The sequence below is a fragment of the Pseudophryne corroboree genome, chromosome 2, assembly GCF_028390025.1.
Source record: "Pseudophryne corroboree isolate aPseCor3 chromosome 2, aPseCor3.hap2, whole genome shotgun sequence".
NCBI classification, from domain to species: Eukaryota; Metazoa; Chordata; class Amphibia; order Anura; family Myobatrachidae; genus Pseudophryne; species Pseudophryne corroboree.
The window spans coordinates 361,660,482-361,674,752 of NC_086445.1; the positions used below are offsets into that span (position 1 = coordinate 361,660,482).

The 14,271-nt window shown below is 47.0% G+C and overlaps 1 protein-coding gene across 3 annotated transcripts in view; it reads right to left on the reverse strand.

The window, feature by feature from the left end:
• NAXD (NAD(P)HX dehydratase) overlaps window positions 1-14,271 on the reverse strand; it is a 78,433-nt gene that overhangs the window by 14,964 nt on the left and 49,198 nt on the right. For all 3 annotated transcript variants that reach the window (XM_063953171.1, XM_063953170.1, XM_063953169.1), the window contains 3 exons: window positions 8,219-8,264; window positions 6,101-6,189; window positions 5,784-5,892 (listed from right to left, as the gene is read on the reverse strand). In XM_063953171.1, the coding sequence (XP_063809241.1) occupies window positions 5,784-5,892; window positions 6,101-6,189; window positions 8,219-8,264 (244 nt within the window). The remainder of the gene's footprint in view (window positions 1-5,783; window positions 5,893-6,100; window positions 6,190-8,218; window positions 8,265-14,271) is intronic.

A 14,271-nucleotide genomic window follows, 5' to 3' on the forward strand; every position in this document is an offset into this window, starting at 1 on the left:
TTTATATATTTATACTGGCGGGGGGGTCTGTATTTAGTGCCCAGGCACTGTATACTCTTATGCCAGTTGCTATTGAGATTTTATGCTGCCCAGGGCGCCCGCCCCCCCCCCCCCCCTGTTCCCTGCAGTGCCGTTTTGTATGTGGGAGCATGGTGCGCTGCGCGGTACCTCAAAAGCGGTCACTGAAATCTTCTGCCGTCACTGAAGTCTTCTGATCTTCTTCTACTCACCCGGCTTCTGACTTCTGACTCTGCAAGGGGGGTGACGGTGCGGCTCCGGGAACGAGCATCTAGGCGTACCAGGCCCTCTGGAGCTAATGGTGTCCAGTAGCCTAAGAAGCAGAGCCTTGAAACTCACAGAAGTAGGTCTACTTCTCTCCCCTCAGTCCCACGATGCAGGGAGCCTGTTGCCAGCAGGTCTCCCTGAAAATAATAAACCTATCAAAGTCTTTTTTCTGAGAAACTCTGGAGAGCTCCTCAGTGTGCATCCAGTCTCACTGGGCACAGACTCTAACTGAGGTCTGGAGGAGGGGCATAGAGGGAGAAGCCAGTTTACACCCATTTAAAGTCTTAAAGTGCCCATGTCTCCTGCGGATCCCATCTATACCCCATGGTTCTTGAAGCATCCCCAGCATCCTCTAGGACGTATGAGAAACCTAATTAAATGTCCATTGTTGTGGAAGGGCCCACAGCAGACGTGCAGGCACCGATCTTATAGGGGATTAAGGCTATACCTGGGCACATTTACATGCTGGATTGAAATGTCATCCAATCCCTGCATAGGGCTGATCTGTTAAAAGCAGCTGCTTCAGTTACTGGAGGTCATTTATTGGAGGTGGAATTGCAGTTCCTTCCAACAGCGGTGGGCCCATCTCCAAGCAGGAGAAGCCCACTGACCAGTGATCCAGTGTACCCACAGGAGGTGGGCTGACTGGTAGCTGGTTACTACCAAGATTGGTAGGCAACTATCAGAGTGATTTGGAACCCGGTATCTTCACATTAGGTGGCAGCAGTGGGAACACTCAGGTTACAAGCACGGAAGCAAGATATTGCAGTAGAATGGAGGCAGCAGCACAAACCTACAAACACAACAAGAAGGGAGTCCTGCAAGAACGGTGTCATTCAAGAAAAATTGTAATCAACGCAGTGGATACCAAGGGGTACCTAATTGGAAAATTGGCTCAATGGGACTTGGAGCACCTGTGTGATGAGGAGGAAGAGGAGGATATGGTCCAGGACCCAGCAGAGGGGACCAGTGATGGAACCAAGGCAGTGGCGCTTGTGGATGTAAGTTCGTCAGCATATCGGCAGGTTGGGAAGCCGGAAAAGTTATTTATATTTACCAAGATGCAGTACATTTGGGAGTACTGGAATGAAGCTCAGCAGGTGGAGAGTATCCAGTATACAGGACAATTGTGTCATCTGGGGAATGCATTCATGCACTGCAGAAGTGAAGCAGCCCCATGGAATCTGCTGGGGGAGCCAGAGTTTGTGGAATTCAGGGAGGAAGTGATCGCCACAGTGGCCCAAATGACACAAAGAATACAATATACAGAGATGGAAGGGCAAGTCCAGGGTAAATGGTCTTCCTGGACAGAGCCAGACAAAGTGGCATTGGATCAGAGGTCCCCTGGATACCCCAGCATGGCGAGACCAGTGTCGCAGGGTTGATGCTGAAAGGCACCATCTGCAACAGCTTCTCCCATACCCAAGGGAAGAAGCTACCCAGTGTTCTATATGGAAAGTGGCTAGCGCTGAAGTGAAAAAAGCAGTGCCCACAATCCAGGCACCCAAGGATGAACTGCACTACAACTTCCCTTTTGCAGAGATGGAAGTTGAGGACTTAGTGAGAGAGTGCCAAGAACTGTGTGCCCAGTATGTTACACTGGGGAAGGCTGACCTTGACCAAGTGGATGCTATGAAGCACTGCTTGCAACCTCTTATCTCCTCCCTGGGGGAATGTCACAGCGAAACATTCTGTGACCAGCCTGAGCTGTGTTACAGCTGGCACTTTGCTGGCTCGGAGGATATGGAAACCATCGCAGAGTGCCAGTGAGACATTGAGGAAGAAGTCACCATGGTCACCCTATCATCACTCGAGCAACAGAACCTCCAAGGGAATTCCTCAGGTGAGCACTTACCAGTCCTGGCTACTGAGCCATTCCCAGTGTTGTGCTTGGGGGAGGAGGAATTGGCTTTTGAGGGAGAAGACCTGACCAGGGATCAGTCAGTCCTGTCCGTTCCTCTGCAGCCACATGGTGAATTACCTGAGGGAACAGTGGTAGTGGCTTTTGAGGGGGAAGAGTTGAGAGTCAAATTGTCGGATTTTGCTACTTTCCTGCAGCCTAAGTTCAATTTGCTTTTGGCAATAGGGCAGGAGCCCGAACATGGTACTGCCATTGGGTAGATTTTGGCCATGCAATCCGGGGAGGGGGGAGGAGAGCACAACACTGTATCTGGAGCCATGGCCAAGCGCCAGCATGTGCCCGTCCTTATGCAACTGACAAATATATGTTTGGGACACATGGATAAAATACCCACTCCTGAAGTGCCAGAGGCGAGGGATGTAATGCACCACCAGGAGGGAAATCGATCTCAGCCAGCATCCCATTATTTGTTTGTTCTCAGGTGGGAGACCATGGAACGAGTGGGAGAGGAGCATTTACAAGTATGTTTTGGGCCCAGAGTTATTTGCTACTGTGGACATTTAATTGGGAATCTGGTGAAGAACTGAACAGTTGTGGATTGCTAATCATAATTCCACCAGACCCAAAAGGCCGGTCACTAGACTCTTCAGGAAACATGGCCCTCAGTCCTTTTGACCCAGGTGGTATTAAAGTGCCAGCTAGTTTGTACTGCCCAGGCAAGGGGCTAAAAAGTTGTGAAGGAACGCCTGAACTGCTAATCACACAGCCTCGCTTGGACATTGAGGACTTTACCTACAGTTTGCTGGGACATTGGGTCTAAAAAGTGGGAGAGGAAATGAGAGGTCTGTGACAATTAATATAGCTATGCCTCATTTCCCTTGTCAACTACAGATGGGTCCACGGTTATCTTGACAAATTTTCTGCGCCTAGGCACAACATGACTTATTAGCATAAACCCTTCATCTATTGTTCTCAATTGCAATACAATACAGAGAACAATACAGCAGGGGATTAAGTCCGACTGGCCAGTCTCAGTTAATCCTATTAAAAAGGTAAAGATAAATGTGGACTCATCTGTATGTACCTTTTATACCCATATCTGTATACCGGTGATCGCAAAAACGCGCTATGGCTCGTTTTTTTTACCCGTTCTTGAAGACATGGGACTCCAGTTTACAAAGTGGGAGGGTCCCCGGGGACGCGCTCCTCATTAGCCAAATCCTAAGGGGGATTTGTTTTAACTGACACGCTGGCCTCGGGCTGAATGATATAAAGAGGAGGTGGGGCCAGTTTCCCCTCCTCTTTGGCGCCTGGCTGCTTGCGGAGGCCGGGTGACTCGGTGTCGGTGAGTGAATAGTGCAGCTGGTGGATGGGTTGGGGGGTGAGGTTGCCACAGGGACTCTGAGAGGTGCTGGCAAAGTGCAGGGATCGGCGTCCTCCGTGATCTAGTGGGTAAAGCTGGGCTTTGTGACTGGGGCTTCCCGCGGTGCCGTCTGAGGCAGTGGCCGCGCTGCCGCTCTTGCTTTGAGGTGTTCAACCCCTCGAAGCAAGAGCGGCAGCGCGGCCACTGCCTCAGACGGCACTGCGGGAAGCCCCAGTCACAAAGCCCAGCTTTACCCACTAGATCACGTGCAATAACTGGCGCAACGTGTATAAGTCCTCTACCTGGTGCAAAGTGTATAACGTTCTGTACTTGGTGCAAAGTGTATAACGTGCTGTACCTGGTGCAAAGTGTATAACGTGCTGTACCTGGTGCAAAGTGTATAACGTGCTGTACCTGGTGCAAAGTGTATAACGTGCTGTACCTGGTGCAAAGTGTGCATAGGAGGTTCTACCTGGTGCAATATGTATAAGCGGCACTACTGTGTGGTGTAATGTGAATTGGCACTATTATGTGGTCACGCTCCTTCCCCATGAAGCCACGCTCCTAAAATTTTGTGGCGCGCCTTGCCTATACTTTGCGGTCTGGGAGGTGGGACACCAATTCACTTTCTGCCTAAGGGCACCAAAATGTCTAGTTACAGCTCTGGTGCAGGGTGTCCTTCATGCTACACAGCCCAGCAGCATTGTCGCCCCATCCTCCCACCTTGCAGCACTTTTGTAGTGTCCAAACAAGATTAAGTTTAAAAGAACCTTCATTCCGATGGGACCCAGAAAAAGACCGGTAGGACCCCAATTTTCAAAAGTGAGGGGTCCCTGGGACCCACTTTTTTTTTGGCTCAGCGCGATCACTGTATACATTCAATTAGTCTGTTTGTTCATTCTCCATAACATGTCCATTGCTGCTCACCTAATATTGTGTTTAAATCAACCTTAATATTGTTAATATATGCAATTGTGTCATGTTATCCCTTACCCTTTAGATAATGTATTCATTTTAGACCTAGTTTCCTATTGTTTACTAACACCACAGTGAACACTCAAAGGGTGAGTCATATAAAGGTACCATTGTCCCTTTTTGTTTACTCCCTCTTGTCCAACAGTGAACTGACCAGACATGGTGGCTCTCTGGCTGATGTAATCACCTTGATTAGAATATGTATTGTATTCCAATGCTTTAAGATCCTAAGGCAAAGAAGTCACACACCCCTGCAATATGAAGCTTCTGGGGGTAGAATAGAGCTAACCAGAGAGCTGAAGGAGAGATTCTGTGCTCCTTGACTAAGAAGTAATGTTCTATCAGGAGTTTGTGGTGGGAACTGTGGTGGGAACTGTCGTGTGGAATTGGATTACAGACGTGTGCTGAGCTGTTTAGAACCCATTCTGTTTAATAAACCACTGTTGGTTTTTCATCTACCACCGTGCCTGAGTGATTTGGAACCCGGTATCTTCAGAGTCCTCATATACCAGAAAGTTTAAAACTCAGTGATGTTGTTGATGACCCTTATGTTATGCAAGTTCTTAGAAAGTTTATGGGGAGATGCACTGACAGGGTAGTAGTAGTAAAAATAAGAAGAGCACCAATACACTGCTAAAGCATCATGAGAAGAACTATATTTTACCATGTCTTTGGGAAATCCATCCAAAATATAATTTTTACATTTTAGGCGAAATCATTTGAGTTTTAAGTACGAATATGACAAAAAGTAAAAATAACCAATTTTGCCCATCCTTGCTTCCTAGTTCCATCTCCTGGCTGTGGCTGTAGTTTTTGAGGAAACACCAGCAATGGTGCCACAGAATCCTGTTGCACAACAGCACGTGGACAGCTACATTTTAAATTTTTGGACGGTTTTACTATGGATTCAATGCACTTGTATCAAGCAGTTTTTCTGGTAATTACTGGACATTCAGGGAAAGACGTTCCTTAGACATGGCATGCAGCATACTGAAATGTGTTAAGTAAGTTAGCAATGGAACTTCTTTACAGAAAAGGATCTGCCTGTGTCATGTAAAGTCTTGCCACGGAAGGAAGCCACAAATAAAGTTACAGGAGGGCAAGTACAAAACAATATTTTAAAGTCATTTGAAGCTGGGGAACCAGGCTGTTAATATTCTTGCTTCAGCCTCAGCAGTGCTCATGAATGTGTTGTACAATCAGTTCACTAGTCAGCTGTTGTTTATAATATAATTTAGAAACCAATGAAGATTTCCATATGACAGCAAAGCTTTGTGTTTTGTTATTAAGTGCCATTACCTTTGCTGTTTCCAGTATCGAAATATCTCTTCCCAACCCTGGTCCTATAACAAGGGTATGCAGTCTTGGGAGCCATTTCTCAATCTCTTGTAAAGCATTAGGATGGTCCCTGTGCGAATATAAAAGGTCACGCAGAAGGAGAAGTGATTAAAAAAAAAAAAAAAAAAAACAAGCTAAAACATATGCTGGCATGTTTGCTAAGCCTTCGAGCAACAGCTTGGTTTGTATTAAATATTTAAACAATATGTGCTAAGAAGCACAGGCTATTTTGGCTAGCCAGCATTTGGTCAATAAGGAGCAGAAAAGGTTAAACTTACAAGACTGGATGTACAATCAGCTCCGGACTGTACGACTTAATGACACTTGCTGCATCTTTGGTACAAAATACTTGGGATAAATCTGCACCCTATGTAGAATAAAGTACAGGAGATCAGAGAGAAACTGACTTTGGGGTATATTCAATTAGCGTCAGATCCATTCCGACATGTATTTGTAGGACTGGATCAGACAACCCCTATTCATTCTCATCTCAATTCGACTTTTTCAATCGAATCAATCGAATTGCGATGAGGGACGCAGAGGAGGAGAGGGGGGGCGAGCTGTGGGGAGACCAGCTGGGACAGCCGGCGGGCAGACGGAGATCAGCACTACAGTAGTGCTGCAGGAGGATGTCACATAGCCGCCCGGCCTCACAGCAGTGTCCACCTGGCTCTAACAAGCGTGACCTCTCCTGCTGGAGCCGGGTGAAAGCTGCCGTGAGCGGCGTGGCTGTGCGACATCCTGCTGCAGCACTACTGTAGCGATGATCTCTCCTGTATGCCCGCGGCTGTCCCCCCGTCTCCCTGCAGCTACCCCCCCCCCCCCCTCCTCCTCCTCCTCTTGGGTCCCACATCTCAGTCCGACATTTTTTTTATGTTGGACTGAGATGGTCGAAAAGGGGGCCAAAACCATTTTTATTCCGCCGATCCACGTGCTTTTCGGCAAGTCGAATTCCTCGATTCGACCTTAAAAAGTCAAAAACTGACGTCTTTTCGACAGACTGCAGTTTTCGACACCAATTGAATATACCCCTTTGTATGTAATAAATCCTGGCAAGGTAACATTCATGAATTACACGCTGCTCAAGTAAATCCTTAGAGGTTTAGCCAATAGTCACAGACATCTAGTGAAGAAATGTTACATACAAGTATTCAACTATGATCAAATTAAATTCTTGTTCTATGTATAGAAGAAGTATCCACCATTTTATAATGCATTACAGTATGATGTGTGTGTATGCTGTATACAATGAAAGTAAAAATCAAGTAGAATGAATAATTTAATATGATTAGATTTGTAAAAGGATAGTGAAGATAAATGACTATTACAAGCAATACCTATGTGGGACTGCTGCTCCAACCCTCATCACTAACTTTCTCCACATTAGCTTTTCTGGGAAGATTTTAACTGCAAGGTTTAAAATAAATAAAAACAACTAAACCTGTTTCTATGCTCTCATCTGCTTAGTTACACAAAATTAGAATACCAAGTGTGCCAACTATGTGTACTTTTCATATATTACAACGTACAAGTCCTCCTGGTATTAGTAGGGTGGTGCTCTCATCCCACACTGGTTACTGTTGCCGGCTTGTTCACTACATCTTACTTTAAGGCTTCTCACCACGCGGCAGCAGATAACATATACTGAGCAACTTTATATTACAACGTGCTCTTTGTGACATCCACTTGTCGAGGTAAAATAATCTCAGCTCAGATGAGCAAAAGCAGGAGCTGTCAGTGGTACTTGAAGATTGTAGCCAAGAACCCCTGTACTAGGTTAAAGGGAAGATCTACGGAAAGGCTGATGTGATACCAGTGCTTTATTACTGCAAACAGTGGCGGTTGCACTGCTGGGTCTACCAAATGTACCAGAAGAGAGCTGAATGTGGGATAACCATACCTACAAACACCTTCTTGATGGGAGTCTGTAAGCTCACCAGCATTCAGCGCCTTGTAGGACAACTTCATCAGGGCAATATGCGGCCTCCCAGTTGTACCTGCCAGTCCCCCAGACTCCTGTGTGAACTAGCGAATGGGAGTCTTACAGACACAGGGTAAGAAGGCGTTTGTAGGTACAGTTAATCAGTTAAGATTTTTCTATTATCCCGGCTTCGGCCTCCCTCTGGTACATTTGGTATGCGCGGCGGTCCCGGCAGTGCAACAGTCACTGACTGCAATAACTTTTGACAATGCGTGTGACGCTAGACAGATTTGCATCCATGTAAATGGAATTTCAGCAATCTGTCTGTGTTCCAATATACTTTAATGGTTCTAATTATCAGCACAAGTATGCTGCTTTTTACACACACCTAAAACGCTGCTTAAAAATAGAGTTTGACACCAATCCTATTAAAATAACATAAAACACAAACAAATAGTTTTAAAAATGTACTTACCACTTTGAGAGCCGAAATTGCTGCAAAATATGGAGCCCCAGTATATCTGTAAAAAGAACGTGATATTACAAGTTCATCTCACAATAGTTTGTTAGTACCTTAACACATAATGGGGGGGGGGGGGAATTCAAATGTTATCACCGCCAATCTCCCATCTAAAGTGAGGGGAGATCGCAAGGGGGCAATATACAATTGATGTCCCCCATCGCGCACCCATTAATGTCGGGTTTAGCAGTGTAAAGTGGCTAAACCTCACTAAACTAATGGGCACAAATCGGGAAGTGTGCAGTTTGGGCGCCCACTGAAATGTAGAGGCAGGCAGCAATTGTGCCTAAATGGGGATACATTTGAATATCTCTGTTCGACGCCATCTAGGGGCTGCCGCCCGGAATATGATTTGAATTCCTCTCAATATGTTTAAAGGTTTTTAAGATACAGGAATCCTGGGTACAAACAGAAGTTTATTTGAAACAAACTGCATCATACCATCTGCTTTAACCTGTACAGTTAGGGTAGTTGCGGAAATACTAGGGATATAACAAATCCTGGATTATATTTGGTGAATCTTTGCCTGAGGCTGAATCCATTTGCAATCATTATTCCAGGTTACGGTGGTCTATCCCGGGATCTGTTTTTTCAAGATATATATATATCTATCTATCTATCTTGAAAAAACAGATCCCGGGATAGACCACCATAAATATATATATATATATATATATATATATATATATATATATATATATATATATATATATATATATATATATATATATATATAGATAGATAGATAGATAGATAGATAGATATAATAAGAATTTACTTACCGATAATTCTATTTCTCATAGTCCGTATTGGATGCTGGGGACTCCGAAAGGACCATGGGGAATAGCGGCTCCGCAGGAGACTGGGCACAAAAGTAAAAGCTTTAGGACTACCTGGTGTGCACTGGCTTCTCCCCCTATGACCCTCCTCCAAGCCTCAGTTAGGATACTGTGCCCGGACGAGCGTACACAATAAGGAAGGATTTTGAATCCCGGGTAAGACTCATACCAGCCACACCAATCACACCGTACAACTTGTGATCTGAACCCAGTTAACAGCATGATAACAGAGGAGCCTCTGAAAAGATGGCTCACAACAATAATAACCCGATTTTTGTAACAATAACTATGTACAAGTATTGCAGACAATCCGCACTTGGAATGGGCGCCAAGCATCCACTACGGACTATGAGAAATAGAATTATCGGTAAGTAAATTCTTATTTTCTCTGACGTCCTAGTGGATGCTGGGGACTCCGAAAGGACCATGGGGATTATACCAAAGCTCCCAAACGGGCGGGAGAGTGCGGATTACTCTGCAGCACCGAATGAGAGAACTCCAGGTCCTCCTCAGCCAGGGTATCAAATTTGTAGAATTTAGCAAACGTGTTTGCCCCTGACCAAGTAGCTGCTCGGCAAAGTTGTAAAGCCGAGACCCCTCGGGCAGCCGCCCAAGATGAGCCCACTTTCCGTGTGGAATGGGCTTTTACAGATTTTGGCTGTGGCAGGCCTGCCACAGAATGTGCAAGCTGAATTGTACTACAAATCCAACGAGCAATAGTCTGCTTAGAAGCAGGAGCACCCAGCTTGTTGGGTGCATACAGGATAAACAGCGAGTCAGATTTTCTGACTCCAGCCGTCCTGGAAACATATTTTCAGGGCCCTGACTACGTCCAGCAACTTGGAATCCTCCAAGTCCCTAGTAGCCGCAGGCACCACAATAGGCTGGTTTAAGTGAAATGCTGAAACCACCTTAGGGAGAAATTGAGGACGAGTCCTCAATTCTGCCCTGTCCGTATGAAAAATTAGGTAAGGGCTTTTATAGGATAAAGCCGCCAATTCTGAAACACGCCTGGCTGAAGCCAGGGCTAACAGCATTACCACTTTCCATGTGAGATATTTTAAGTCCACAGTGGTGAGTGGTTCAAACCAATGTGATTTTAGGAACCCCAGAACTACATTGAGATCCCAAGGTGCCACTGGAGGCACAAAAGGAGGCTGTATATGCAGTACTCCCTTGACAAACGTCTGAACTTCAGGAACTGAAGCTAGTTCTTTTTGGAAGAATATTGACAGGGCCGAAATTTGAACCTTAATGGACCCTAATTTTAGGCCCATAGACAGTCCTGTTTGCAGGAAATGCAGGAAACGACCCAGTTGAAATTCCTCTGTAGGGGCCTTCCTGGCCTCACACCACGCAACATATTTACGCCAAATACGGTGATAATGTTGCACAGTTACATCCTTCCTGGCTTTGATCAGGGTAGGGATGACTTCATCCGGAATGCCTTTTTCCTTCAGGATCCGGCGTTCAACCGCCATGCCGTCAAACGCAGCCGCGGTAAGTCTTGGAACAGACATGGTCCCTGCTGGAGCAGGTCCTTTCTTAGAGGTAGAGGCCACGGGTCTTCCGTGAGCATCTCTTGAAGTTCCGGGTACCAAGTCCTTCTTGGCCAATCCGGAGCCACGAGTATAGTCCTTACTCCTCTCCTCCTTATGATTCTCAGTACCTTGGGTATGAGAGGCAGAGGAGGGAACACATACACTGACTGGTACACCCACGGTGTTACCAGAGCGTCCACAGCTATTGCCTGAGGGTCCCTTGACCTGGCGCAATATCTGTCCAGTTTTTTGTTGAGGCGGGACGCCATCATGTCCACCTTTGGTTTTTCCCAACGGTTCACAATCATGTGGAAGACTTCTGGGTGAAGTCCCCACTCCCCCGGGTGGAGGTCGTGTCTGCTGAGGAAGTCTGCTTCCCAGTTGTCCACTCCCGGAATGAACACTGCTGACAGTGCTATCACATGATTTTCCGCCCAGCGAAGAATCCCTGCAACTTCCGTCATTGCCCTCCTGCTTCTTGTGCCGCCCTGTCTGTTTACGTGGGCGACTGCCGTGATGTTGTCCGACTGGATCAACACCGGCTGACCCTGAAGCAGAGGCCTTGCCTGACTTAGGGCATTGTAAATGGCCCTTAGTTCCAGGATATTTATGTGAAGTGACGTTTCCATGCTTGACCACAAGCCCTGGAAATTTCTTCCCTGTGTGACTGCTCCCCAGCCTCTCAGGCTGGCATCCGTGGTCACCAGGACCCAGTCCTGAATGCCGAATCTGCGGCCCTCTAGAAGATGAGCACTCTGTAACCACCACAGGAGAGACACCCTTGTCCTTGGAGACAGGGTTATCCGCTGATGCATTTGAAGATGCGATCCGGACCATTTGTCCAGCAGATCCCACTGAAAAGTTCTTGCGTGGAATCTGCCGAATGGAATCGCTTCGTAAGAAGCCACCATTTTTCCCAGGACCCTTGTGCATTGATGCACTGACACTTGGCCTGGTTTTAGGAGGTTCCTGACTAGGTCGGATAACTCCCTGGCTTTCTCCTCCGGGAGAAACACCTTTTTCTGTACTGTGTCCAGAATCATCCCTAGGAACAGCAGACGTGTCGTCGGAATCAGCTGCGATTTTGGAATATTTAGAATCCATCCGTGCTGTCGTAGTACTACTTGAGATAGTGCTACTCCGACCTCTAACTGTTCTCTGGACCTTGCCCTTATCAGGAGATCGTCCAAGTAAGGGATAATTAAGACGCCTTTTCTTCGAAGAAGAATCATCATTTCGGCCATTACCTTGGTAAAGACCCGGGGTGCCGTGGACAATCCAAACGGCAGCGTCTGAAACTGATAGTGACAGTTCTGTACCACAAACCTGAGGTACCCTTGGTGAGAAGGGCAAATTGGGACATGGAGGTAAGCATCCTTGATGTCCAGAGACACCATATAGTCCCCTTCTTCCAGGTTCGCTATCACTGCTCTGAGTGATTCCATCTTGAATTTGAACCTTTGTATGTAAGTGTTCAAGGACTTCAGATTTAAAATAGGTCTCACCGAGCCGTCCGGCTTCGGTACCACAAACAGCGTGGAATAATACCCCTTTCCCTGTTGTAGGGAGGGGTACCTTGATTATCACCTGCTGGGAATACAGCTTGTGAATGGCTTCCAATACTGCCTCCCTGTCGGTGGGAGACGTTGGTAAAGCAGACTTCAGGAACCGGCGAGGGGGAGACGTCTCGAATTCCAATTTGTACCCCTGAGATACTACCTGCAGGATCCAGGGGTCCACTTGCGAGTGAGCCCACTGCGCGCTGAAATTCTTGAGACGGGCCCCCACCGTGCCTGAGTCCACTTGTAAGGCCCCAGCGTCATGCTGAGGACTTGGCAGAAGCGGAGGAGGGCTTCTGTTCCTGGGAAGAGGCTGTCTGCTGCAGTCTTTTTCCCCTTCCTCTGCCCCGGGGCAGATATGAGTAGCCTTTTGCCCGCTTGCCCTTATGGGGACGAAAGGACTGAGCCTGAAAAGACGGTGTCTTTTTCTGCTGAGAGGTGACCTGGGGTAAAAAGGTGGATTTCCCAGCCGTTGCCGTGGCCACCAGGTCCGATAGACCGACCCCAAATAACTCCTCCCCTTTATACGGCAATACTTCCATATGCCGTTTGGAATCCGCATCACCTGACCACTGTCGCGTCCATAACCCTCTTCTGGCAGAAATGGACAGCGCACTTACTCTTGATGCCAGTCGGCAAATATCCCTCTGTGCATCTCGCATATATAGAAATGCATCCTTTAAATGCTCTATAGTCAATAATATATTGTCCCTGTCCAGGGTATCAATATTTTCAGTCAGGGAATCCGACCAAGCCACCCCAGCACTGCACATCCAGGCTGAGGCGATTGCTGGTCGCAGTATAATACCAGTATGTGTGTATATACTTTTTAGGATATTTTCCAGCTTCCTATCAGCTGGTTCCTTGAGGGCAGCCGTATCAGGAGACGGTAACGCCACTTGTTTTGATAAGCGTGTGAGCGCCTTATCTACCCTAGGGGGTGTTTCCCAACACGCCCTAACCTCTGGCGGGAAAGGGTATAATGCCAATAATTTTTTGGAAATTAGCAGTTTTTTATCGGGGGAAACCCACGCTTCATCACACACCTCATTTAATTCATCTGATTCAGGAAAAACTACGGGTAGTTTTTTCACACCCCACATAATACCCTTTTTTGTGGTACTTGTAGTATCAGAAATGTTCAAAACCTCCTTCATTGCCGTGATCATGTAACGTGTGGCCCTACTGGAAAATACGTTTGTTTCCTCACCGTCGACACTGGAGTCAGTGTCTGTGTCGACCATCTGAGGTAACGGGCGCTTTAGAGCCCCTGACGGTGTTTGAGACGCCTGTACAGGTATTAACGGATTTGCCGGCTGTCTCATGTCGTCAACAGTCTTTTGTAAAGTGCTGACACTATCACGTAATTCCTTCCATAAGACCATCCAGTCAGGTGTCGACTCCCTAGGGGGTGACATCACTAATACAGGCAATTGCTCCGCCTCCATACCATTTTCCTCCTCATACATGTCGACACAACGTACCGACACACAGCACACACACAGGGAATGCTCTGATAGAGGACAGGACCCCACTAGCCCTTTGGGGAGACAGAGGGAGAGTTTGCCAGCACACACCAGAGCGCTATATATATATACAGGGATAACCTTATATAAGTGTTTTTCCCTGATATAGCCGCTGTATAGATTTATCTGCCAAATTAGTGCCCCCCCTCTCTTGTTTTACCCCGTTTCTGTAGTGCAGGACTGCAGGGGAGAGTCAGGGAGCTTCCCTCCAACGGAGCTGTGAGTAAAAAATGGCGCCAGTGTGCTGAGGAGATAGGCTCCGCCCCCTTCTCGGCGGCCTTTCTCCCGCTTTTTTAAGGAAAAATTGGCAGGGGTTAAATGCATCCATATAGCCCAGGAGCTATATGTGATGTATTTTTTGCCATATAAGGTGTTTTTATTGCGTCTCAGGGCGCCCCCCCCCAGCGCCCTGCACCCTCATTGACCGGAGTGTGAAGTGTGCTGAGAGCAATGGCGCACAGCTGCGGTGCTGTGCGCTACCTTATTGAAGACAGGACGTCTTCTGCCGCCGATTTTCCAGAACTCTTCAGTCTTCTGGCTCTG